General features: G+C 52.6%; 1 protein-coding gene and 1 long non-coding RNA gene across 12 annotated transcripts in view; one reads left to right on the top strand and one right to left on the bottom strand.

Annotated features, from left to right (window-relative positions):
- The window catches only part of LDLRAP1 (low density lipoprotein receptor adaptor protein 1), a 48,325-nt gene that overhangs the window by 1,467 nt on the left and 19,318 nt on the right, over positions 1–27,540 (bottom strand). For 3 of the 11 annotated variants that reach the window (XM_082398356.1, XM_082398366.1, XM_082398365.1), the window contains exons 8-11: positions 26,311–26,345; positions 4,670–4,766; positions 1,402–1,470; positions 578–833 (exon numbers count right to left, since the gene is read on the bottom strand). In XM_082398356.1, coding sequence (XP_082254482.1) covers positions 735–833; positions 1,402–1,470; positions 4,670–4,766; positions 26,311–26,345 — 300 coding nt within the window. In that variant the 3' untranslated portion in view covers positions 578–734. Of the gene's footprint in view, positions 1–577; positions 834–1,401; positions 1,471–4,669; positions 4,767–5,565; positions 7,072–22,725; positions 24,760–26,310; positions 26,346–27,540 lie in introns of those variants that run through there. The other 8 variants (XM_082398359.1, XM_082398362.1, XM_082398361.1 and 5 more) reach the window with 6 other exon arrangements.
- LOC309631706 lies at positions 528–22,065 on the top strand. The gene is made up of 3 exons (XR_014246438.1): positions 528–584; positions 10,898–16,278; positions 19,092–22,065. It is a non-coding gene; the product is annotated as an uncharacterized lncRNA (long non-coding RNA).

The raw sequence follows: 27,540 nt of genomic DNA on the forward strand, positions 1-27,540 counted from the left end.
ACTGGGAAGCTGGGAATCTGGATGCTGCCACCACCACTGCTGGCTGCAGGACTATACTCTGCCCTGATCCCTGCCAGCAGGAGGGGTGCCCCCAGCTCTTCTTCTGCAATCACAGACAAGCGGCTAGACACTGAACCCTCTGCAACAGCAGCCGCAGAAAAAAAAAACAACCCAGTACTCCGCTTGACTGAATATCAGAGAAGTATGGCCTCAGCCTTCCAGTGTTAACGTCCATGGTTGATAGAACCTAAATCGCATCTGTATGCTTGACTTCAGAAGTCTAGCTTCTAGGTCTGTCTAGTACAGGAAGGCACACTACGAAAGGTGCTGAGTAAGCCAAGCTAGGGTGTCTCCACAGTCCTGGGCCTTCTTTCAGTCCCAGGTAAAGTGCTCTGTTTCCTCTTGCCACAGGGCCTTTGTACATGCTGTTCCCTTCTGCCCACAATTCTTTTCCCTGTCCTCTTCTCCCCCTCTTCCTCAGAGCCCAGCCCAAGTATCTTCCTATTATTTTCTCTCTCCATTTTTACAGATGAGGAAACTGAGACCCAGAGAGATTAAGCAATTTGCCAAAGAGCACATAACCGGTAAGCAATGCAGCTGGAATTTGCACTCAGGTGGCCTGATTCCAGAGCCTGCCCTTAACAGATGATTATGTTATGCAAAGAGAGTTTACCTGCGTTAAAAGGCCAGGGGCAGGGCATAAAGCTGACCTGCAAACAAGCAAGGATGACACTTCAGCAAATGTTGACGAGCCCAGAAAACTCTGAGAGTGACAGGAGGCGCAGGTGGAAGGTCTCAGGACAAGGTCGGTGCTGTGGAGCTTGGCCCCGCTCCTAGAGAACGTCGATAGGCGGCATTTCAAATACCGCTGAGCTAGAGGAGTCCCCAGAGCCCTGACACTGCCGCCATCCGCTAGGGAGCGGAGAGCAGCACACACTGTGTGTCAGGGGAGGAAAACATCTCGTGCCTCTCCCAAGAGGGATTATCAGTTTCAGTGGCGAAGTCCACAGTCCCAGTGGACAAAGTGTGCTCTGTGCCCATAACCTTAACAGGCAGAATTTTGTAGAGCAAAGAGATACTGCTGAGGAGCGGGGGTCATCATAAAAGAGAGGCTGGGGGTAAAATTGGTGCCCCTGCTTGCCTCCTCTTGGCAGCCAGTTCCCAGTGAAGGGAGCCAAGGAATCCCGAGGACCACAGTTAATTTTTTTAATATAATATGTCCTCAGTCCGTAAGTAGTGATTGGGATCATTTGCCCTCCCTAGGAATTCCTGGGCTAGAAGAATAGCATTCCCTCTTCCCTGGCTGCCATAACTCAGGTCCCTCTAAAGCCAGCAGATGCTCAGCAAAGGAAAAAGACAAGGCCAGGAAACCTGGGTTAGCACACTTGCTCTGCAACTTACCTGCTGTGTGACCTTGAGCAGGAAGCTTCTCCCCTCTGAACCTACTTCCTTGTCCATGAAATGAGGGCACTGGATGAGAACAAAGGGTTTAAACATTTTTTTCCTCTTAGCAGCAAAACCCTTTGTTCAAAAAAAAAAAAGAAAAATCCCACATACTCCCATCCTCTAGTTAAATAGGGCTGTAGGGAATCGGAGACTAGACCACTCACAACACCCACCCTGCGAGGCCCATCTGGAAAACCACGCAGAGATCATGTCTAAGGTTGCTTTGAGGCCTGACATTTTAGAAATGCAGGAGTAGTTTATGGGCACTGGAGGATTTATCTTGAGAAATAAAAAGGTTCCTAATACTGTGACTGGCTCATCCTGTGACCTGCCCACTCTGCTTTCCCATCTAGAAACTGAAAGCTTTGGGCTCAGTGGTCTCTGCCGTCCCTTTCATCTTTGACAATCTAGGACTCTACCCTGGTAAGGTTATAGGAAAATAAGACCCCTGGTGAGGAGGAGTGTATGAGGGCAGCAAGAATAAGGTGATTTTCAGAGATTCCATTTGGGGACAACCCAAAGGGAAGCTCAGGGAGGACTGAAGCTTGTAAGAGGCAATGAACACCCAAATCAGAACTCAGCTAAAGGGGTCATAGCCACAGTTTCTATTTTAGAAGGAATAGGAGAACTAGGGGTCAAGACACTAAGTGTGGAATGTAATGTATGGGATGGATGGAAGGATGGATGGATGGATGGATGGATGTTGGATGGATGGTTGGGTGGATGGATAATAGGTAGATAGGTAAACAGGGGAATGGATGGGCAACGTTCAGGAGAGCAGTTGTATGGAGGGAATGGGTGCATGTATTTGGCAGGTGAGAAGATACTCAGGTATATGGGCAAGCAGGTGAACAAGTGGGTAAGTAAATGGATTTGTGGGTGTGCAAGCAGAGAAACAAAAAGGTGGGTGGGCATACGGGCAGGCTGATGGATGTCCAGGTGGTGGGATGGATGGATGGATAGGTTTTACAATGTAAGAGGAGTGAGGGAATACAGTTTGATTGGCTTGTTCAGTTTTCTTGGCCATCTACCCCATTTTCTCTTCCATACCCTACTTCTGTTCAGTCACAGACATCTGAAAGGTTTATAGTGAGTCTCTGTGGAAATCGTACCACTGGTCATGTATAAGATTATTTTATGTCATTATGAAATAATCTTAGAAGAAATCCAGATACAGCTGAAGTAACACTGCCTCACACAGTAAGAAAGATATTAATATTTCCTTTGAATCCTCTTTGAATCTTTCTGATGATCTTGTCAAGGAGCAAGTCCCGTTTGGTGCTATCTCATCTTTAACAACTTGCCAACATGTTAATCTCTTTTTTTGACAAGAGAAGGTAGACTTTGGAATCAGAACCTTAGCAGATGGTGAAATGGAACATTATTTCATTTTCATTAGGTTTAGTTTTACTGTTAGTTTGTGTATATGACACAAGTTGTTAGGATAGTTTACAAAGGGTTTCCCTTTTAAATGAATGTATTTAAGTAAAATGAGTCGGTTACATGTAAAGTATTAAGTGAATAGTATTTATCACTGGGTTAAGAGATGCCAGATATGGCAAAGTTCCCGAAGATTATGAATGTTTAGAAAACACTGGTAAGCAGAAATATGATCTGGTCATGTTACTTCCTGCCTTATCGTCTGCTCTAGATGCTTTGTGAGCGGACCCCTGCCCACCATCCAATCTCTTCTGTGCCTCTTCCCCCTCCCCACTCTGATCCAGACACACAGAACTTTTTTACATTCTATCAACTTTCCAGGCTCTCTCTTGCCTTCAGGACTTTAAACCTTTACTTCCCTCTGCCTAGAATGCTCTCCTCCTCCCTCCTAGTTGGAGAATTCTGACTCAGTACTCAGGTCTTGGTTTAGATGTGGCCTCATCCAAGAAGCCATCCCTCATCCTCCCAGCACGGTCCTATGCCTTTCCTCGCTGTCCCTCCCCCCCAGCATCCCCCATGCCTTCATCACATCACTCAGCGCATGACAGAGAAACTGCCCAGTTAGCTGGCAGCGCTGCCTATTAGAAGGGGAGCCCCTTGAGGACAGGGACTCTGTCCAGTTCACACCCCACTTATTCATTCAGCAGTTTGCTGAGTGCCTACTTAAGGGCCAGGCGCTGTTCTAGGAGATACAGCAGTAAACAGGACAGAAAAATTCCCTGTCTTCATTCTAGAGGGGGGAGTTGGACAAAAATACAAAACAAATAATGTTTTAAAAGGCATATATATTCTATACACAATTTCAGGTTGTAACAAGTCCTCTCAATAAATTAAAACAGAGTTGGGGAATTTTTTTTTAAAGATGGGCAGTGATGGGGACAGTGGCTGCTATCTTAGACTGGGGTCAGAAAATGCCTCTCTGAGGAGGTGATGTTTGCACAGAAACCTGAAGGAAGTGAGGGGAAGAGGGACAATAGGGACAGCAAGGGGGAAGACCCCGAGGTAGAAACAGGCTCGGTGTGTTTACGGAACACAGAAGGGGCCGGAGTGGCTGGAGTGGGGTGAGCTTCCAGGAAGCAGCTGGGCTGTGGCCCCCACTCAGGATGTAGGGATGAGGCTCCCCCAGGGCTGAGACCGTGCTCTGAGCAAACAGGAGGGAGGATGCCTTCTTTGCCTGAGTGCCAGCCAACCCCGAGCCCTGCCTGAGAGACCGCCAACATTTGCAGGGGTGCTTCCTGTTAACATTTACCTTGGCTGATGTTTATTAATTGAATCTATTAATAGAATTTTTTTTTTTTGGCCTCTCCTAAGGAATAACTTCTAGAAGAAGCCTTTCTCCCCAGTTATCCCCTGCCTCGCATAATACTTCAGAAGTGTAAATTGCTTTTCCATCCCTTATCTCTTGATCTATTTATTTATTTATTCATCCATAACACACGTCCAATTTATTGAGCAGGGAACAAGACAGACTCAGCTCCTACCCTCACGAAGCATATATTTTTGATGAGAGACAAGTCTGAAGAGGCTTGGAGGCTCATTTTCTTCCCACCTTTGGTAGCTTAGCAGAGAGCTGGCTTGGCTGCACCAGACTAGTCTGCGGGCAACAGCCAACCCCAGCTTTGGTGGGTATCCGTGTTCCTGCCTGCTGATACTCTTCAAGACTCTACCGCATCCTTGGGGTGCAGCCCTGGGCTTTGGCAAGCGTACTCCCTAGTGTCACGAACACCCAGACATCCTTTGTTATATTTCTTGTTACTTAGAGAAATTACACATTCCCTCTTACCTCTCTGGCCAACAGTCCGGAGTGGGTCCTTTCTCTTGGCGACGGTTGCACGTCCAGCTGGCTGGCTGGGGCAGGCCCCTCTGCAGGAGCACTGGCCCTGTGGAGGACATGCCTGCCATGCTGAGAACCCATGAGGGGGCTGATGAGAGCTCCGGGCACTGCAGACCCTACTACGTCTCTGCCTCTGAGTTTTCCCCCTGCGATCTCCATATGCACCGTGTGCTGCTAGCGCTGTGTGCATGCCCTCTGCATGACGATTCCAGTACAAGGAGACAGGAAAAAGGAAGGACTCTACATTCTCATAAGTGTTCTAGAGGAGATGACCAAGTGCCATGGGTGTAATTTAGGGCTTGGCCTGGGGGTGTCAGAGGCTGGGTTCTCTGGAGGTAGAATCTGAGACGGAGGTCAGCATGTAGGTGCTTAGCAGGGAGTGTTCTGAGATCAACACCTGAGGAAGGGAAGGGCAGGAAGGGAGGGGCAGGAAGGGAGTTGTCTGGAGTTGGTCGGAGATGGCTGCAAGGAGGTCTTTGATTCTCCTCCTGCCATCAGTCCCTCATCAGTCACTGGATGTGGGCAGCCCTGAAGCGGGTGACCGCTGAAATGTGAAGGCTGCCTGCAGACAGCGCTCCAGACCCAGGGCACCAAATCTTTCACTGAAGGATGATCAGGGCTCATGTTATGTCCACCACAAAGCACTTCAGGAAGGCTGCCTAGAGGAAGGGGCATTTCGCTTTGGGGATGCAGGAGTGGGCAAGGAAAGAAGAGTGGTCCAGGCAAAGGGTCAGTATGTAAGAAGACCTAAAGGCAAGATAGAGACTACATTCTCAGGGAGGTACATGAACCAAGAGGAAAGCAGGTGGATCCTTTTTTTTTTCCTTATTTTTTAAATAAATAAATAAATAAATAAATAAATAAATAAATAATTATTTTTGGTTGCATTGGGTCGGTTGCTGTGTGCGGGCTTTCTCTAGTTGCGGTGAGCAGGGGCTACTCTTCTTTGCAGTGTGTGGGCTTCTCATTGTGGTGGCTTCTCTTGTTGCGGAGCATGGGCTCTAGGCACACAGGCTTCAGTAGTTGTGGCTTCCGGGCCCTAGAGCGCAGGCTCAGTAGTTGTGACTCATGGGCTTAGTTGCTCCGTGGCATGTGGGACCTTCCCGGACCAGGGCTCGAACCCGTGTCCCCTGCATTGGCAGGCGGGTTCTTAACCACTGCGCCACCAGGGAAGCCCAGGTGGATCCATTTTAAGATGAAGAAGCAACAACAGAGAGGCCAGCGGCTTCCTCCCAAATAAGGTTACAATAAATGAGGGAGCCTAGCTTAGATCCACAGCTATGGATTCTGAGTCCGGAGTCCTTCCACCCTCTCCGCATTTGGACAGCAGTACTCCCCTGGCCACTCCCTTCTCCTCTTTGAGATGCCACTTCCTTCTCCACTCTCCCCCTCCGAGCCTCCGTGCATAGGCCCCACAGCTCTGCCCAGTGAAGCACTAACGTTCCTTCTAGGTCCAACACAAATTCTGCCCTATGAAGGGCTCCTGGGCTCCCACTTGGGTTACATTTCAGGTCAAGGGTTAGTTTGTTGTTTGGAAAGTAGAGATCAGTCTGTGGCCATGGTCACAGTTCAGCCAAGGACTGAGGTCAGGACTGAAATTAGAGCTGGCTCATGATTGAACTTCTGACCAGAGTCAAGTTGATTGGGGGCTAGGTTTAGAGCTTAATCTTTGGTAAGGGCTCAGCCTGGGACCAGGGGCAGGGCTCAGTCTGGGGCTGTGATCAGGGCTTGGAATGGAGCTGGGGGCAAGTCTCAGTCTAGGGACAGTTTGGGATCTTAGCCTGGAACCTGAGTCAAGGTTAAGCCTTGGGCTGGGGCTCAGGGATGTGAATCTGCCTCTGAGACTGGATTAAGGCCCCTGAGGCCTGGAGGCAGAGCCCTGCCCAGGAGTGGGCACGAGAGGCCCAGCGAGCCCAGACACCGCCCAAACTGCACCGCCACTGCCATGCTGGGCCCCAAATCCTGCCATGTGGTGTATGGGATGCAGGGATCTGGGTATGAGACCCTTGGGAACGCTGTGGCACTGCTGGAGCCTGGTGTCTGTAGGGAACGGTCTGCACACATCGATGGGGCCCCAGGGCAATCAGAGTCAGCTCCCAGGCAGGCCCGGAGATGGCTGCAGAGAGGGGAGGTGGCTCAGGCTGCGGTCCCCCCAGCACAACTATCATGGGAACCCCAGTGCCACTCATCTTCAGAAAGCTGGGCCTCCGCATCAACTGCCCACAGTGAGTCCCCTGGGACTGGCCCGGCCCAGACTCCTGAGAGGACAATGGCCAGGGGTAGAGGAAAGAGCCCTGGGCTGGGTGTTGGGGGCCTGGGCGCCACTGCCTTGCCTTCCTTCTCTGGGTCATCTGTAAAATGGGAATAAAATAAATTAAGAAAGGTATTTGACAAATGAGGAAACTGACAATCAGAGAGGGGAGGGACTGACCCCTCAGGACCCACGAAGAATGCACACACGTGCAAGGTGGTGAGCCAGCATTCAGACACCTGCCACGCTGAGGGCACTGGCTGCCAGCAGCATCAATCCACAGAGAGGAGCCCGGCCGTGGGTGGTAACATGGAGCTGTTGCCTGCTGAGCCCTGATTCCTTCAGCCCCTACACCAGAGAGGCTACACCTTAAGAATGGAGAGGGAGGAATGAAGCACTGACACCTGCTACCACATGGACGGACATTGAAGCCATTATGCTAAGTGAAAAAAGCCAGACACAGAAGGCCACATGGTGTGTGATTCCATTTAAAGGGAACGTCCAGAACAGGCAAATCCATAGAAACAAAACATAGATCAGTGGTTGGTAAGGTGCGGGGCTGGTCGTGGAAGATGGGGTTGAGGTGTTTAATGGAAGGGAATGTCCATTTGGATGATGGAATGTTTTCAATTTGATTGTAATACTGGTTGTACAACCCTGTAACTGGACTCAAAACCACTAACGTGTACACTTTAAATGGGTGAATTGTATGTTATGTGAATCATGTCTCAATACAGCTATCATTTTAAAATGAGGGGGATTTAGCCTGGGATGATACAGAAGTTCTGGAGATGGACACTAGTGGTGGTTGCACAACAGTGTGAACGTACTTAATGCCACTGAGCTGTACACTTAAAAATGGGTAAGATGGTAGATTTTATGTTATGTATACTTTACCACAATTTCTTAAAAATAAAAAATTTCATTTTAAAAAGATGGAGGGGGGAAGTATCCCAGAAGAAGACCATGGAACCCCAAATACTCTAAGATACTAGAGTCAGGACACCAGGAAAGAACCAGCATCCCTGCTGCCAGCCCCCCATGTGGGGTAACACACACACACACACGCACGTGCGTGCAGGCACACACACACATACACACTACTCTCCAAGTCCCATAAGCCTAGTGGCTGGGGACAAAGGAAGGAAAAGCTTTGAATTGCCTCTGGGACTGGGATTTCAAACAGATGGCCTTGTAATAACAAAGTGACCACAGCACCCTGGGATCTGCCACCGCACAGCTGGGGTCAGAGATTGGAGAAAAATGAAACCGCTTCTTGTGAAGCCCCCTGTATGCCGAGAGCTCCACAAACTGCTACAGATGCTCGATATCAGCTCTCCAAGGAGCATAAACTACTTGAAGGCAGGGACCGCTGGGTCTGGCTTGTGCTCGGGGCTCCACACAGAGCCGGGCACATCGTGGGTCCTCAGTCAACATCTGATGAAAGAAGGAAGAGTCTCCCCCATGAGACAGAGAAGAAACTGAGGCCCCGGGAGGCCACAGCCCTACCCAGGGCCACACAACCAGGTAGAGGTGGAGGCGGGGATCAGGACCCAGATTCCCAGCTCCCTGGCCCAGGCCGGCACCAGGCAGGACTGGATTCCACCCAGAGCCCCTCCTCCAGCTGTGCACATCTGTTGGCCTCCGTGGGATGAGGCAATTGCCCAGGAACCTGGCCAAGGATGCAAACATCCAGGACAGAACAACCGGAGGCGTTTCCAAGGGGTGGGGTCGGCGGCCCAGGGCCAAGCCTTGGTCCCCACAGGGCTGCCCCCTCCTGCCTGGCTCTGGGAGCTGCATTCCTAAGGCCACACCTTCCCTGTCACCCCAATTCCTCCTGGCTGGGAGGCAAGAGTCCGAGGATATTGTCTTGGACAGCTACGCGCTGGGGGATGAACTCCGCAGGCGCCTGCCCCTCTCTGGGTCTCAATTCCCCTTCAGTGTGATCAGGTTCCATCCAGCTCTGCTGGTCCTGCTCCTGCAAACTGCATGGCTCTCGCTGACACAGACTTCTCAGAACACTCAGCCCTGCCTTCAGGTGCCCCTGGTCTGAAGGGAGAGACACTCCTCCCTTAGAAGCCCCAGTAGGAGATGGGGGCCATAGCCCTGCACACAGGACCTCCTGATATGTTGGAAGAGATAACACTCCACTCGCAGAAGCCTCGTCTAAGGAGGGAGACTCCCCGCCCCGACTCAGGTTCAGAAACTCCTGGTCGGATGGGGGAAACCTGGGCCGCCAGCAGGAGGCTCCTGGGTCAATGCTTGGGCTTTGGCTGGCTTCTCTCCTTTTCAGATGCCTTCTCCTCTTCCTAGTTGCGGGGCGAGGGGGCTCACACCTCTGTTTCTCAGAACCCAGCATCTCTGTTTACATAGCAGTGGGCACCACCTCAGGCTGTTGGCTGCAGCCAGCTTCGTGACAGATGGCCCATGTGCTGAGGCCCACCAGAAAACACATGTTCCTGACGCACTGTTTGCTTTTGGTGGCTCAGCTGTGTCTGCCACCGTCCCCAGGATGGTGCCCCCTTGGTCCAGGACCTGTTCCGGGCAGGCCAACAGCAGTAACATCTAGAATTAGGCAGCGCTCAGACTGGACAGGTTCCTCCCACCTCTGTGACGCCCCATTTAGGGCAACCCCTCCAGAAGCCTGGCTCTGAGGCGTCCAGCCTGGTCTTCACAGTACCCCAAAAGTCTGGGGTTATTACTGATAAAGAAACTTGGAGCTTGTTTCCCTAACTGTAAAATGAGGTTGATAGAAGTAATACCGCTCAGAAAACAATTGTGAAGATCAAGAGATAATTCAGGCAAAATGTTAGCACGGTGCCTAGCCAAGGTGAATATTTGCTGTTTTATGATTTTGTTTTTTCTCCTGCTCAGCATTCAAACCCCTCTCTTGTTTGGGGGACTCCCCTGTGGGGTGAATCTTAGAGGAAGGCAGCTCTGCCCTCCCATTGCAGAGGCTGACATGCCCCCGGGTCAGTAGGAGCAGGCACGTGACCAGACTCCGTCCGTCAATCAGGAGCCCACCCTGAATTCAGGGACCACTACGGTGCTACAGAGGACAGTCGGGGCGGGGCTCATTCCTGGGGACCAGAGGCCGTGCCCAGGCCGTGATGCCCAGCGAAGGCGGCCCTGGCAGCAGCACCAGAACCAGACGCTGCCTACACGGGCTCCTTGCCTGTGTCCCGAGCTGCCAGCCTCCTTCACATCCGCCCTTTCCCTGAGCCTCGCTCTCAGTCTATTCTGCCAGCTCCTTGGTGTCCTTCCAATAAGTTCCTGTTCTGCTTAATGAGCATCAGTTTCCATTGTTTTCAACCAAGAAACTTGACTGGTTTGGAAATTGGTCTGAGGGGGTAGGTTTCAGACAAGACACCCTCAGGGAAAGGAAGGAAATAATAATCTATTCTAGTTGGGGCTGAAGGTGGTGAAAATCCAGTTAGTATCCAGGATGAGAATCTAGCAGCCTGTGGTATGTAGTGGTGAAACAGCTAATTAAATTAAATTAATTAATTAAATTATGGCCTGTGGCCATCTGGAAAAAAGTGCCATTGAAGGCAAAGCTGTGAGGGCCTCAGTGGCCGCAGCCATTGAACACAAGAATGGCACGATTTCAAAGATGGGGTGGCTGCTTCTATGACACTAGACAATTAAAAGAAAAACAATAACAAACCTCAATACCTAAATTCTTGACTCAAGGCATGAACTGGAGCCTAGGAACTTTCTATAACTGGACTAAAAATTCTATTACCTTTTACTGCAGTAGGATTAAGTTTGTGGAAAACCAAATGCAAAGCATGATCCTTTGCATTGTCAAACTACGGTGGCGGTTGAGTTCACAGCCTCTTCTTCCTCTGCCCGCTGCATTCATGCTGGTGGTTCCTTGAGGCTGACCCTGGGTCCTCTTCTCTTCTTACTCTGCATCCCCACAGCACATGGGATGCATTTGGCTGCAAGCAACAGAAAACTCTGCGACAGTGGAGGTCCAGGGAAGGCAGACTACTGGAATGCACAGCTCCCGGCAGCTCCCAGGGCTGTCAGAGGTCCCCATGCTTTTCTCTCTCAGCTCTGCCATCCTCCGGGTTGACTACATCTAGCGGTGCTGGAGCTGGTTCATGATGGCTTGCAAGAGGTGATTGTGTGTATCCTAACTCTGTGTTCAGTGGCATCATGTTGGCAGTTTGAAATTGGCTATGGAGGAGATATTTACACCATGGAAATCAGCAAGCGCTACAAATCAGGGCTTTTTTTTTTTTTTTTTTTTTTTTTTTCAGTTGAAGAGGAAAAAACACCAGCACATCACTGGCTTTATCCTAGCTCTCATTCCCTAAGGGGTGGCAATGGAGCCACCTGCTTGTGTAGGTACCCAGGAGGGAGAGGAAGAGGGAGAGTATGAGGAGACAGGGAGGGAAAGGGGAGGAGGAGGGGGGGAGATGGGAGAGGCAGGGGGAGGGGGTGGGGAGAGGGAGACTCTCCCCTGACTCTGGAACCAGGCCGGCTCTCCAGTCTCACTGAGAACCAGCAGCAGGGGAATGCCATGACCATACTTGGCTGAGTCTCACCAGACCCCCTCTGGAGCTGGTGCGTGGGATCAGCTGCCATGAAGAGTAAGGGCTCTGTTGGGGGCAGATCTCTGAACAAACTGGGTCCTTCAGGGAATGAGGAAAGAGGAAGTGAAGGTGATGGGTGGCAGCAGTGCCCACCATTCTCTCTTGAGGTGCCCACCCACACCAGTGGCTTCACTGATGACCACCAGAGCTAGACCCCCGCCCAGACATGTGTAACTGACCACCCCTGGACATCTCACCTTGGAGGAGAAGAAGAAGAATCCTAAGAGCTAGTGCACATAGCATTGACCATGTACCAGCTGCTGGTCCAGTGCTGTCCGTGTATCAGCTCATCTAACTACACAAGAGCCCTAGGAGACGGGTTCCGCTGTGCATCTCATTCACAGGTGAGGAAAATGAGGCTCCGAGGGGTGGGGTAACTTGCTAGAGGCCACAGACATGGCGCTGGGATGGGGAACCAGCCACCTGGATCCAGGTCCTTACTCTGACCTCCACTGTTCCCTGCCCCCCACAGGAGCCTCCCCCCAAGCCTGCTTGAAGCTCTCCTCTTCCTCATCGTAACTGCAACTCAATGTTCAGGTGTCACTGCAGGCCGGCATCAATATTCTAGAGAGATTTCCACCCCCAGCCCAGGTCAGACACCCGTCTAGGGCTGCTGCAGTGAACTCTGACCCCCCGGGGACACTGGGCTCTGTAACTGTCTGGCTTCTTGTCTGTTTCCCTTGAGGGCAAGAAACGGGTCCTACTCATCTCCACAGGCCCAGTGTCCTCAGGCCGGGAGCCGGCACACGGAATGGGTGGGTGAGAGCCCTGCCCCAGGCCCTCAGCTCCCTTCTCCCCACTGCCAGATCCCTGGGCCCTGGTGGCCCTGGAACATGCAGACCCCTATCCCCAACCTTCCAGGCAAATGTGCTGGCAGCCCCTCCGCCACTCCGCCGCCCAGCTGGGTCTACTTCATACGCTCAGCACAGATTTGCTTACCTCTGCTTCTCAGCCTCCTTCCTGTTTTACTCTTTTATTAAGATTCTAATTAAATAATTCTAATTAAATGTAATGAGCTGAATCGACAAACTTACTGCAGTAAAGCTGCAGCATTCAAGACATCCTCTCCCGATCTTTCCTGGGCAGTGGAATTGAGATGGCGTTTGGCTTTTTCTGCCTGGGGGTGACTCAGCAGGGCTGGGACTGAATGCCATGCTCACAGGACATCGCCATGGGCCAGAGCCACTGGCGGGACACCCACGGCCCAGCTTAGGCCTCCCCTGACTGAGGCACCCTGCAGCCATGCTTTAGGCAGAAGTCAGTCTGTTCTTAGAGCCCAAACACTGGCCTGGCCACACTGGCCCTCTTCCGGTCTGTGCCTCAGGCCAGCCTGATGCCTCTGCCTGACAACACATGGCCTCCTCCACACCAGGAGGGGCAGGCAAAGGCTCCAGACCAATAACTGGGGTTTGCTAAACACGTGGGTGTCCGCCTCTCCCTTCAGCCCTGCTCTCTGAAGAGGAAGAAAGGCCTGGACCTGAGGTCCGACCCCTGCCCTTCCATGTGGCCTTAGTCAAGGTCCATCCCCTCTCTGGGCCCCACCCCAGTTTCCACCAAATGTCGGGCTGACAGGGTGTGTTGAGTGAGGCCTGGCCTCAAATCCTGGCCCTGCCCCTTCTTGGCTGTGTTACCTGAGGCAAGTCACGTTGTCTCTCTGAGCCTCAGTTTCCTCATCTGTAAAATGGGACCAACATCACCTACTCTGCAGAGAGCTGTTGTAAAATTACCTTAAAACAAAAATTAGGCACAGACTAAGTGCTTGATAAATTATAACCATGAATCATCCTAATCCATCTCCCCTTCGCCACAGCAACCCTAGGGGGCTGAGAGAGGACCCAGGTTAGGGGAGCTGAAGGGGGGAGGCAGAACTTTTAGAATCTTCCCAAACCTGGCCCACCTTCTTTCCCACTCTGCCTTAGACCAGACCCACCAGCCAGCATTGGGGACACAGTGCCCTGGGGACCCCAGGCAGGACTTTATATCCTCCACTCACAAGCCCTGCCTGGGCAACAGCCCCGTCATAGCAGTCTCTGAGCTTCTACCCACACCTGACCTCACTGTACCTTTAGACCACCCTTCAGGGAAGGCAGAGTTTGGTTCATGGTCCCATTTCACAGACAGAGAAACTGAGGCTCAGAGAGGGGGGTGGTGACAAACTCATGTCAATCAGGCAGCGGTGGAGTCAGGACTTGAACCTGGCTCTCTGGCTCTGACACCAGGGAGCCACTAACTGCCACCTCCCCCTGCAAGTGCCAGGTGGCCGGGGATACTCTGTGTGTCCTAGTGACCCAGGCCGTGAGACCCAATAGCCCTGGAGGCAGGCAGGGCAGGGCGACTGCCCCAGAGTTCAGAGGAGGATGGGGAAAGGCTGCAGAGCAAAGCTGAAGAGCCGGGCCCCCGTTCCTGGGCTGCCCCAGGCTTTCCTGGTCACCTGGCCTCCAGCCTCAGGCCCTGCTCCTCGGCAGAGTAGCACTGACTTTGGGGTCAGGAGGACCCTGGTTTGGTCCTGGCACTGCGTTCACCTGTTGTGTGATGGGCTGATGACCTCACCTCTCTGAGCCTCGGTCTCTTCACAGTGTCAATGGGGTGCATGCTTGTATCCCCAGAAAAAAATGGTGGGCATTATGGATCTTATGTCACAGGCCTGTTTTAGTTTCCTGGGGCTGCTGTAACAAAGAACATGTATTCCCCGCTTTTCAAAAGTATGCTTTATGCCACTTCGCGTTTACAAAAGACCTATGTTAGTTCCTGTTTTCACTAACTGAAAGACATCCAAAGAAGATTTTCGGGGACTTCCCTGGTGGTCCAGTGGTAAAGAATCCGCCTTCCAATGCAGGGGACACGAGTTCGATCCCTGGTCAGGGAACTAAGATCCCACATGCCGCGGGGTAACTAAATCTGTGCACTACAACTACTGAGCTTGCTCGCCTCAACCAGAGAGCCTGCGTGCTGCAAACTACAGAGCCCACGCGCCCTGGAGGCCCCGTGCCACAACTAGAGAGAGAATACCTGCACACCACAACTAGAGAGAAGCCCAAGCACTGCAACAAGAGAGAAGTCCCTGTGCCACAGCAAAGAGCCTGCGCCGCAACGAAAGATCCCACATGCCTCAACGAAGACCCTGCGTGCCGCAACTAAGTCCTGACGCAGCCAAAAAAGATGAATAAAATAAATAAAGAGGATTTTACCATTTACGAAAAAGCAAGAATAGCGCTCAGCGTTTGTTTTGCAGCAGCCGTCATAGAGGCAGCGTGCACCCCGAGGGGTGAGAGTGGCACCGCCAAGGTCCTTCCCGGGAAACTACGCTCAGCATCTCAGCATCAAAGCATCTCAAGCCACTTTAGCTTTGAACTGTGTCTGAGAGCATCTGTGCTTTAACTGGATTTATTTTCTGCATCCGTTAGCAAGATGTGTCCTAAGTAACTGCTTCTTCGCTTTACACCATTTCAGCTTACAAAAGGTTTCATAGGAACTTTGGGATAATGGGGAAACCTATACCGCGAAGTGGGTGGCTTAGAACAACAGAAATGTATTGTCTCACAGTTCTGGAGGCCAGAAGACCAAAATCAAAGTGCCAGCAGGGCCGTGTCCCCCCCTTCACCTGTAGGGGAAGATCCTGCTTCGCCTCTTCCAGCTTCTGATTGCCCCGGATATTCCTTGGCTTGTGGCAGCATAACCCTGGCCTTCACATGGCCTTCTCCCTGTGTCTCTTCACACACCCTTCGCTCTGCACCTGGCTGGCCCTGTGTCCAAATTTCCCCTTTTTATAAGGACATCACCCTGATAACCTTGTTTTAATTGATCACCTCTGTAAAGACCCTGTTTCCAAATAAGGTCACATTCTGACGTACTGGGGGTTTGGACAAGTCTTTTGGGGAGGACACAGTCAACTTAGGCTGCAAGCTCTTTTGCACACACCTGATCCTTTTAGGCAGGCCAGAAATGAGTGTCCTTACTATACAGATGAGGAAAAATGGAGCTCAGGGAGGGGAGGTGACTAGTACAAGGTCACACAGTGAATGAGTCACAGAGTCAGGGTCTGAACTTCAGTCTCCCGAGTCTGGTGCTTTTCCACTGCCCTCTTTAAAATTTAAAAGGAGAAAAGAGAGTCCAGAGCTATCATTTGGGGGTCAAGAATTTGATAGCCGTGTGGCATCAGTAATAACAACCACCACTGACCAAACTCCTACCAGAAGTCAGGCACTCGGCTTCATATTCACTGTGTCACGCTGCTACTTTTGAAGTCACACTGCCTATTTCAAACCCAGGATCTCCCATTCCCGCTGAGTGACACTTGGCCAGTAACTTCACCTCTCTGGGCCTCAGTTTCTTCTTCAGTAAAATGGGGACAGCATCCACTCTAGAGGGTCATGGTGAGGATTTAATGAGGTGATTCATACAAAGCCCTTAGCACAGGGCCTGGCACATAGTAAGTTCTCATTTAATGCTCATAATGACATCATGAGGTGGGTCCACACTCTACAGAGAGGAAACCAAGCCATCATTTGACCATGGTTATGAACTAGTTACTATGTCTAGTAAGTGACAAAAGTGGGATTTGAACCCAGGTCCCTCTGACTCCTAATTCTGTGCTCTTTCCACAGTGCTGAAGTCCTGGCTTTTCCTGAAGGCCTCCAGGCTTAGGAATCTGACTCTTACTGAGGGCTGGCGGGGCCCAAACTTCAGACAGTCTTCCTAACCAGGTGGTGAAAGCCCTGGTCCAACTTGGTCCCTGTGGAGGGAGGGGGGCCTCTGGGTTTAAAACACTGCCGACGCGGGAACCAGGGGCTGGGCGTCCTCCCTACTTCAGCTGTCAGATAACCCCACGGGACAGACCTTCAACCCAAGTCCCCAAGAAGCATATGCCAACCCCCCTGGGTCCCAGGGGCATCTGTTCTGATTTGCTGTAAAAATTAGAGCTGAGCTCTGCAGAACGTCAAGAAAGCAGGGGAACTAGATAGTAGTGAAGGGGCCAAAATCAAAGACATTCCCCATTGCTGCCCCCTACAGACAAGCAGGCACCCACACATGCGCAAAGAAATACACAGGCCTGCTCCCCACCAGACCAGACGTCCACATGCTCACGTTCAGATACGCACGCCTGCAGCACAACACAGACCGCAGAGCTGACACATGCTCACTCCACACTCCCAGAGGAATGACACACGTGCCTGGGGACGCTCGCACTGCAGCCTGACGCCGGCAGGGACCTGGAGACCCCAGCCCTACACATCACACAAGGAGGCACAAGCCCGGGACCCAGAACCCCAGACTCGCGGACGCCTCAAACCCGGGCCTCTGTCGGAAACAGAGGAGGAAGTGCGTCCTGTCGTTAAGCTCCCACCCGCCCCTTTTCTAGCCCTGAGCCCGCTTTCTCTTGGGCCTGACCCTGGACGACTGCCCCGGCCCCCGGGGGTCTCTGCAGCCTCTGTGATCTTGTCTCTCTCTGCACAGACCACCCACTCCATCTCAAGCAAGTCAGAAGCCCCCGCCCCTGCCCCAGGTCCCCGGCGCCCACCTGCTCTCTGACCTCATCTCCCAGCTCTCTCCTTCCGGCCACACTGAGCTCCTCGCCCCTTCTGTTCTCCCACATTTCACTCTCCCACCTGCCTGCGGCGGGGCCGAGGAGGGGGCACACTTGCTGTGTCTTCTGTCCCAAGTGCTCTTTCCTCCCACTTCCGTTAGGCCCTTTGCTCAAACCTCCCTGACCTCCCACCGCTGTATAAAGCGGCACCGCCCGCCTCCTCCTCTATCCCCAGCCCTGGCTTTCTTTTTTCTTCCTAGTACTGAGCACCACACAGATTACTTCTACATATTTGGGGAGCGGGGAGGGTCAGTATCCCCCTCCCCCAGCGGAACGCAACTCCGTGGGATGGGATCTTCGTTGTTTTGTTTGTTGCCACGCTCCAAGCACCAGGCACCCAGCCTGGTGTGTATGCTTGGTGCTCAATCAATGGGTGCTGAATGAATCACCCCTGACCGCCAGCCTGGCTCAGGGAGCATCCAGAGGCAGGGCCCAAGCTGATGTGCAGACAGACCTGGGGTCCAGCCCTGGTCCTGTCACTTCGCCGCTCAGTCTTGTCTCTCACATGGCTGTCGTGAGGATTGAAGATAACACGTGTCAGCTCTCAACACAGCATCTGACAGTCCACACGGTGGTGAGGTTTCCTCTGGCCCAGCCACCCCGGTTTCCCTGTCCCCCACCTCCCACAGGAGTGTCAGGGGAGGACGGGGTGCCCAGTGGTCTCAGCGCCTTCTTCCTTCCTTTCTACGTGCCCTCTCGGGGGCTGGACGCCTGTGAACCACTTTTCGCACCTCCCTTGGCCAGCAGGCTTCACATCGGCTTCTGCCAGTGAGATCGGATCGCGCAGAACCAACCCTAGGAGCAGAGAGCTGCCGGGCCACTGGCTGCAGCTCCCTCGGCTCCAGCCTTTCCTGATTCCCTGAACCCTTGCGGGGCCTCCTTCACACCCCCAGCCCTCCCAGTGGTTTTTTTTTTTTTTTTTAATGACATCGGAGGAGGTCAGAAATGGAGTGACATCCTGCCGAAGTTTTGTTTTGTTTTTTTTTTAATTTATTTATGGCTGTGTTGGGTCTTCGTTTCTGTGCGAGGGCTTTCTCTAGTTGTGGCAAGTGGGGGCCACTCTTCATCGCGGTGTGCGGGCCTCTCACTATCGCGGCCTCTCTTGTTGCGGAGCACAGGCTCCAGACGTGCAGGCTCAGTAATTGTGGCTCATGGGCCCAGCTGCTCCGCGGCACGTGGGATCTTCCCAGACCAGGGCTCGAACCCGTGTCCCCTGCATTGGCAGGCAGATTCTCAACCACTGTGCCACCAGGGAAGCCCTCCCAGTGGTTTTGTGAGCCGAATCTATTAAGAGATTTATTTCCTACTTGAAACAGCTAGAGTGGAAGGTATTCTTGCCTGAATCCTGACTGGATATCGAAGTTTCTGGAGTTTTTCCTGGAGCACACTTTGATGATAGGGAAGGGCCAGGGCGTGCACTTGGGTGGCATCAGGGTGGAAGCTGGTGGGACATGTCTCCTCCCCCTTTGCCATCTTTTTTATTTTTCGGGCTGTGTCGTGCAGCATGAGGGATCTTAGTTCCCCGGCCAGGGATCGAACCCGTGCCCCCTGCAGTGGAAGCGTGGAGTCTTAACCATTGGACCGCCAGAGAAGTGCCCGCCTTTGCCATCTCGGGTGGGGCCACAGCCCTGCGGTGAGACTGGTCCTGCATGTCCCCCCTCCCCCAGAAGCCCTCACAGCAATTGACAGCCACAGTGGGCGGAGTTCTCAGCACCTCGCAAGTACCAACTCATTCATTAGCTCCTCAAAACGTCCCCGTGTGGATGGTGCTGTTATCATCCTATTTTATACACGAGTAAACTGAGACCCAGACTATGAAGTCAATTGCTCTTCAGTCATTTACATGCCTAATAAGTGGCAAACCTGCGGTTCAAACCCAGTCTGGCTCTAGGGGCCATGCTCCTAATCACAGCTCTCTGCTCTCTCTTCCAGGCATCTGTGCCAGCAGCTCGAGCAGCAGATGAGACCTTGGGGCCCTCGAGGAGGCGCAGTGAAGAGACGGGTGATAAGCTGATGCTTATTACGTGCTTGAGAATTCACCAAGGCCCTTTCTCCTGCCTCTTCTTATCATAATCATTTCCACTTCCCCACAAGCCCTACAGACCTCGAGCACATCGGCCCTCCCAGCACATGTGGGGAAGGGACCTCTCTCTCTTCTCTATGGGGTGGATGGGGGACAGGGCATGGGTCCCTGGAAAAGAATAACACTCCCATCTCAGCTCTGCTTCTCAACTGCCCACATGGCCCGTCCCTCCGTGGGCCCCAGTCCCCAACTGTAAGCAAAGAGGGTGGGCTGGAGGACCATTATGGCTTGTCTAGCTCTGAAAATTCTAGACTCCTGCTTTGAAGACATTTTGAAAATCAAGATCTTTGGTCAGGTCAGAGGAGTGGACCACACGTTTTACTAAACCAGGCTGGGCTGGGCGTGCTTGGCTGCTGGCTGCGTGATGGAGACCCAGAGAGCCAAAGCCCAGTGTGCGTGGGGAAGTTGACCATCGGGTGGCTTTGCCTTCAGAACAGATAACCTGCAAAGTGGATCTTTGGGCTGCAGAGACTCCAGCCTTGCCTGCCGATCTGAGGCTGCCCCTGCTCTCAGCAGGGTCTCACAGGAAGCTGGCTGGTTGTCCCCCTTTTGATGAGCTGACTCGAGTCACTGACGGCCACTCTGTGCCAGGTGCTACGCTGGGCACTGAGGTTCAGGTGAATCAGACCCAGGCCCTGGCATCTCAGAGCTCCCAACCTTTCTCCCCTCCTTCAAGGCCCAGCTGGAACACCCCTCTTCCAGGAATTCTCCCTGGCTTCCAGCTCTGACTTCTAACGTCCCCCTGGTGTGGTACAAACCTAGCCCACGCCCAGGAGCTTTCCAGGGCACCAGGACCCACAAACCCTGGACTGTGAAGAGGTCAAGACAGGTCCCGGCAGCCCTACCCCGTGCTGGGGCTCAGGAGTTGTGGTCAGAATTGTCGCTTGGCAACAAGGACTTATGACACAGCCCACATCTGTCCTGGCTGGAAGCAAAGGCACCAATTTGACCCAGCACCCATGTGTTGGGCTCAGAAGCTCCTAAGTAAGCGAGGACATTGTGTTGTCCAAATGTTCCAAGTAATCTGCAGAGGGGCAGGGTCACCTTGCGACAGTGGAGAACACAGGGGCTCTGCATCCCAGGCCCGCCTCTTCCCAGCTGTGTGAGGCTGGCAGGTCACATAAACTCTGTGGGCCTCAGTGTCATCGTCTCTAAAATGGGCTAATAATGCCTCCTAGCACAGTCACTGTGCAGCAGCTTAAACTAGTTAACGGGTTCAGATGCTGCCAGTGTTCCAGAGATGTGTTCCCCTCCTTCCCGGGCCCTCTGAGGCTGGCATTCACCACCCCAACACACTGAGTCTGCTCCCAGAGGACACCTTCCCCCTCGGAGGGACACCAAAGCTCACTCTGGGCCTCCGCCCACCCCACACAAACATAGGCTGGGCAATGCTGGCTGGGGGCAAGACAGGGCCCTGATGTGTTGAGACACGCCCTGCCGAGTCCTCAACTGGTCATGTCCAGAGAAGCAGCCCCAAGGGCACCCCCTAGCAGTGGGAAAGGTCTGTTTCCACCAGTCTGTGAAGACGGCCCCTGCCCCAGGTACCTAGCCTGGCCTGGGCCCTCCTGCTCCCATCTGTGCCATGGTAGAGGCTCCCCAGAACAGGACATGGGCAGCTCGGCTTGGGTTTGCCCTTCACTCTGCAGGGTAGGTAGTGCCGTGGAAATATACAAGCTCTGGCGTCAGGCAGACTGGGGTTCAAATCCAAGGTCCATTCCTTACTGGCTGTGAGACTCTGGTCAATTCACTTATCCTCCCTGACCCTCAGTTGTCCCATCTTGAAAATGGTGCTAGGACCACCCACCTCCTGGCATGGTTGTTAGACTAGTATCTCTGATGTTAGGTATAAAGGACTAACAGGGCCTGGCATGTATGCCCTGGGGAAAAGCTCACTCCCTGATAACAAAGAGGCCACCTCTGTACTCCGTGCACAGGGAGTGGCAGAGGCAAGAAGGCCAGGTGAAGAACAGACCCCAGACAAGCACCGAGGGCCCAGAATTCGCCCAGATTCCCTCTCCGGGCTTGTCAGAAAGTCCTTGGAGAGATTTAATTGGGATGGGCTCTCCCCCTGGGAGAGGAGAGCCCAACATCCACCCAGTGAAGCTGAAGGTCACATCAAATCTGAAAGGCGACTTTGTTCTCTGCAGCTTCATCCGTTATGCATGAAAGAGCAGATGGCGAGTGCTCAGGATTCATAATTTGAGACATCCGGAGACTAAAGGCATTGGCCAAATTTAAACCGAAAGACGGACTTGTTGGGTGTCTTCTCAGATTATGGGAGAAGAAGAAAGGAGAGAATTTCTTAGTCATCTACCATCCACTCAGAATTCACAGCCAGTCTGCCCGACGAGGGCTGATATCAGAGGTCTCCGCCCCTGGGTTCCGGATATTTTTATGATCACTGTTTGAAAGGGACAAAGAGATAAATGTCCAAGGAGACCCCCACTGGAGCTTGAAGAGAGCAGCCTTTCTGTGCGGCTCTACAGGAGGCCACAGGCAGCATGACTGCAGACGTGGCTCCCGGGGGATCAGGACGTGGCAGAGTCAAGGGCCACAGAGATCCGAGTCTGGGCTGTGGTCTGTCAGGCACTGGCAGCAGTGCCTGCAGCCTCGGTTCCTGCAGCAGGAAAGGGAGCCAGTACCACGGGGCTCAACAGGAGCGCCGCGATGAGCTAGAGTTGAGAGCCTGGCACGGCCTTGGGCACAGACGAAGAGCTCAGTTAACGGTAGCCCGCGTTATTATCAATTTTACTTTGACTTCCTTAAATGTATTTGGTCCAAATTGCCGTTTGCTTTGAGATAAGCTTTGAGCCATCTAAGTACATCACCTGAATCTCACAAAACCCAGGGAGGCAGAAAGGGTGGTGATTGTTGTACCCTTTTCCCAGATGGGGAAACTGAGGCTCAAGGAAAGAAGTGACTGATCCAGTGTCACAGCCCCAGGTGGCAGAGCCAGAGCTAGACCTCGGGTCTCCCCAGTCACGAAAACACACTTTCCTCCACCCCCCCACCCTAGTCCCCAATCACACCCAAGCCACACGTTCTGAGTCCACATGGACAGGGAGGGTGTCTGGACTGCTGTCCCCAGCACTGAATCCCAGGCCTGGTTTGTGTTTAGCACAAAGTCTGTCAAATGAATAAATGTCATGGACTCATTTGAGAATGTGATGGAAATGAGAGACACCATCCCCAAGAAAAATGTACGTGTGGCCACACGCATAATGTACATTTCAAGGGGGTCACAGACCCTGGTTAGGAGGCCTTGACCTAGGTTTTCAGAGGCCTCTCCAGTGCTGAGCTCACTAAGCTATCCAGAGATGACCTCATCACACAACCTATCTGCCTGGTGGAAAGGGGGCCCTTTGGCTTCATCTAGGGGATCACAGACCATTATCCCCCATGTCTGGGTCTGTGGCCACCACTGCTCCAACCACCCAGGGCAGGGGCTGCCCAAGGCCACCAGGACACTCCATGCAAGTGCTCTTTGTATTTCAAAAAGAGAACATTTATTACTTATTTTTTTCCTCATTAGAACTTCCTTTACAGCAACACAAAGTAAAGCACAACAAAACTTATCTGTAGACACAAGGGGAGCACGCTGACCACTGTTGGCCAGAGACCAGATGAAGGCCCCATGGAGACTCACACAAACACAGCACAGCCTTTCTCAGGGCTCCTGGACCCTCGTGCCAAGGGTGGCCCGTGTCAGGCCCAAGCCCTGCTGCCTCACGACAAATACAGGGGCTGATACCAAGGAGATCTGGGGTGGGCAGCGGGGGTGCAGGAGCTGGGCCAGGGAAAGGAAGTTATCCTCACATTGTGATAAAGGCAATCCCACCCCACCTCTCACCCAGGCACTCCTGTCTCTGTGTTTTGATTCAGATGCTTAGATACGTAGATTCTAAGAAACGGTGTGTTTCCTGGGCTGGTGAAACCTGCTCCAACTATCACCAGAGACTTAAGCTTGGTAAAGCCAGGCCTGGGAGGCACCTGAGGATGAAGAATGTGCTGGCGGCTTTGCTGGGAGCCCCATGGGGGTGAAAGGGGAGGAAGGGAGACTCTGAAGACAGGCTGCTGCTGGTATGTCCCCGACCTGGGGTCGGAGCATCAGGAAGGAACAGCATGATGCTTATGAAGTTTGGTTTTGTTTCACCCTCTGAATTAGCAGACTTCAAACACTTCCATTTTCACAGAAATCAACAGCGAGATAGCCAGCAGGGCACACAGGCTCATGCCAGTTATGTGAGTAAAGGCACCAGATGGTTTGTTATGAAACACATTTTGGTCAGAAAATAGCTGGGGCTTTTTGGTTCCTGGGAGGGCAACAAAGCTAGAAAAAAGGAGGTGTGAGTTGTGAGAGGTGTGGGTGAGAAGGCAGCTTTGGCACCAGATCTGGGTTCTACTCTTGACTCTACCCCTTCCACGCGTGTGGTCTCAGTTTCCTCATCTAGAAACTGGCAACCAAACATTCGCAAACAAATCTAGGTGTTAGGTTTCACGCACTGTCTCAGGAAGTATGGGGAGGTGGGGCTCAGACCGAACAGCAGCGCGGGAAAACCTTCATCCCCGTGGAGGGGGAAGGGCAGGGTGGGAGCTCTGCAGGAGGCGGTCACACGGATGACCCCACGGTCGCAGGCAGACTCTGGGAGTCCAGGGCAGCCAGTTACACCGGTTCCAAGCACTGATGGGGACTCTGGGCCTCGTCTCTCGGAAGAAGGGCAGAAAGAAAGCTCTACGCAACGAAGCACCATCGAGGAGCTGGGGGCCACACCTGCTGTGCGTGCTTTAAAGTGCCTGCCACGTGTTGTCTTTGGTCAGGGGCTGCCCCTCTGTCTCTGAGAGCCCCCAGGGCCAGGAGCCCAAGCCCCGGCCCACTGGGCCCCCCACGGAAGGTGGGCTGGATGTCACAGTCTTCTCCCGAGGCTGTGTTGCCCTCCTGTGCTCAAAGGATGACAGAAATGAACGATCCGACTACTTTCAGTAAGGAGCAAGGGCACCTCCAGGGAAATCTGGGCCCTTGAAGAGAAGGGATGAGAAATGCTTTGGTCACCATCCTGACACCCACGGTGGAGCAGAGCTCGCTCAAGAGAGGGCAGAAAGCTGGTTATAACACTGAGCTGGTGCCTGATGCAAAACCAGCTTCTGAGTTGAACCAGGAGTCACTGAATAAATATTCAAGGCATCTTTCAGTTCTTAGAGAAAGAACGGGGTTAAAAAAGAATCTCTACTTCCCTCTGCTTGACTGGCTGCAGCTCTGATCTGCAGACTGACAGCGCTGCCGACTGAAGGACAGTGGCTGGGGGTCCTGGAGCTGGCCCCCGCCCCCGACGTGGGTGGCTTTGGTTTGTCACGTGTCCTGCCAGCCCCAGGCCTCAGAAGTTGAAGAGGTCGTCCGGCTCGGCGCCACTGCTGTCAGGCTTGTCCCAGTCGACAGGCGAGAGGCACTGGGCGTAATGAATGTCCTGTGCTGTCAGTCCAGTGTCCAGGACCTGAGGGTTCGTCCGAGACTGGGCAAGCCTGGAAGGCAGAGCTGTGTGAGCTGGGGGCCCAGGCAAGGGGCTGGCGGGACCCCGAGGAGCCGGTCCAGCCTAGCCAGCACCAGGGTCAGAAGTGAGAGGACGTGGGTGGGAAAACGGCAGGACACACGGCCAAAGAAGCAAGACCCGGATGTCAGGAGAGGTGGAGCCTCTAACCAGACAGCCTACCCTTGAGGGTCAAGCGGCTCAGAAAACTGTGGGGCAGGCAGTGGCGTTCCCACCACGGAGAGGCTGGGGCACCCACACCGTCCACAGCTCCATCAGGAAATGCCAGGAAAGAGGAGAAAGGGCAGCGCTGCCAGGGCAGAGAGGGGCATGCGTGGGAGAGAGCCTGGGGCAACCATGGAAGACCACTGGCTTTAACTACGTTCAACACAGTGCTGTTCACAAAGTAAATTCAAAAAGGGGCACAACTGCACGTACCAAGAATAGGGAGAGTTAAATAAATTACGGCCCATGTCCTTAAAAGAACATGAGGCAGTCAGTGAATGAGGTGTTTACAAGGAGTTTTTAACAGCCTGGAGAAATGCTCCTGATACACCAGGAGTAAGTGAAAATCAGGATCCCCAAATGCAAATATGACGAGCTGATCAATGCAAAAAAATGTATATGGATAGGATTAGCGTGAATTAAGCCCCAAAGTCAGGGCTGTGGGATTATGGGATGGTGTTATTTCCTGTTTAACGCTTTGCTGATTTTCCAAGTTGTTCATTAAGGGCACAAGACACTTTAGTAACCTGGAAAAAGCGAATGAAAGATTTCCTTCGAACAAGGGGGTTGTAGTCAGCCAGAGAAGCTGGGAAGATGGTAAAAAGAATCATGAAGGGGCCACACACGCCGCTCCCCCGACCTGGGCTGGGTCGAGAGGTTTCCACTGGCTCTGGCAGGAAGGGGATGGGGAAGCGGGGGAGGGCTGTAGGGGGCTGCTGAGGGTCCCGAGGGAGAAAGGAAGGCCTGGCTGACCAGGGCCCAGTGCTCGGAAGCCTGAGCTGCCCGGGCCTCTCCTCAGCCAGCCTTCTCGGTGGCGTGTCCCCAAGCTGAAGGTAGCCATGGACAGAGACGGCCCCTGGGAAAAGGGGAAATGCCACCAGCCTCTGGTTAGACCAAATATCTCCTAATGGGCCTCACATCCCTCCTCTACGTAATGCTCCATGGGCTTAATTAAACACTGCCTTTTCCCTGCCCCTTTCCATAAATGCAAAACCTCTGGAAGGAACAAAGCCTGCAAAAAAGCCCATTTTTGAAGGCTACACCAGGTGTAGGAAGAGGAAGCCAACCTGAGCTGTGGTGTGCTCAGTTCAGCTCAGCCTGTGGTAGAGCGGCCACAAGGAATAGCTTTTGATTCAACAGCAAGAACTTTCTGGCAGACCAAGCCAGATAGTGAGCTCCCCAGCCCTGGAGGTATCTGAGTTGAGATTTTTGCTCTGGGGAAGGTCAGAGTTCACATTCTAAGACATGGCAAAGGGCCCTGGAGACCAACCCCCAAGTGCCAGGTCTCCTCCCCCAGCACCAGGAGCCCAGCTAACGTTACCTTGAAAATGCTTCATCCAGGCCATCATCCAGCTCCTTGGGGAAAACAAAGCAGGAGATAAGAACCCTCAGAGGGGGAGCCTGTGCTCAGAGCCGGGGCTTGTCCCAGCCCTGGGTAAGCTATAGGGACGTGGCACACAAGCGTGAGTCTGGTGGGCGCCTAGAGGAACAGGCACAGGCAGGCCTTCCACCTGGCTACTGCCACCAGCATCTCAGCACAGGGACCCAAACCTGGGATGTGGGACAGGAGAAAGGGCACCTAGGTGCCTAAAGACATGGGGGTTCAATTCCCAGCTCTGCCACGACTCAGCAACACCTTAGGCAAGTCACTGCTCCTCTTTGAGACTCAGCTTTTCCTTCCACAAAATGAGGGGGTTGGACCGGACGATCTCTACAGCTTTCAAATTCCAAGAGGGAGGATGGGAAGAAGGTTTTCTTGCTTTCATCCACTTTCAGAAGCTGAGCCCAAATTGCAAGCTCACGAGGGATAGCTGATGGCAGGAATGCCACAGCCGAGGTGGGAACACAATGGGCAAGGCTCCCTCCACAGCCTCCGGGAGGGCGGGCAGGTGGCAAGGCTGGCTCCCAGACTGCAGAGAACAGGCCCACAGTGCCTGCCTGGGGGACACGGGGTGGCCCCCAACGGGCAATGGGATTTGATCGGTTTTCAAATCCATCAATGTTCCAGATTTTTAAAATTAAAGAGACGTGCATAGCACAGGGAGATCAGCTTGATGCTTTGTGACAAGCTAGAGGGGTGGGATAGGGAGGGTGGGAGGGAGGCTCAAGAGGGAGGGGATATGGGGATATATGTATACACGTGGCTGATTCACTTTGTCGTACAGCAGAAACTAACACAACAGTGTAAAGCAATTATACTCCAATAAAGATAAAAAAAAAGATTTTGCAAAAACGTAAAAAAAAAAGAGACATGACAAGTAAAGTAACATGTCATTCTGCAATAGATCCTGGGCTAGAAAAAGGATATCGGAGGAACAAATGGAGAAATGTGAATCAGGTCTGTAGATTATATAAGTGTTGCATAAATGTTAACAATTTTGATCTTTGTAACATGGTTATGTAAGATGTTAACAATTGGGGAATCTGTATGAAGAGGAACAGGAATTCTTTGTACCATTTCTGTAATTTTTTTTATAAGTCTGAAATTATTTCCAAATGAAAAAAATTTCTAATTTTTTAAATAAAAAAATTATGTTCCTCTGGGAGATTC

This window comes from Balaenoptera borealis (genome assembly GCF_965194805.1).
Source record: "Balaenoptera borealis genome assembly, chromosome: 1".
Classification (NCBI taxonomy): domain Eukaryota; kingdom Metazoa; phylum Chordata; class Mammalia; order Artiodactyla; family Balaenopteridae; genus Balaenoptera; species Balaenoptera borealis.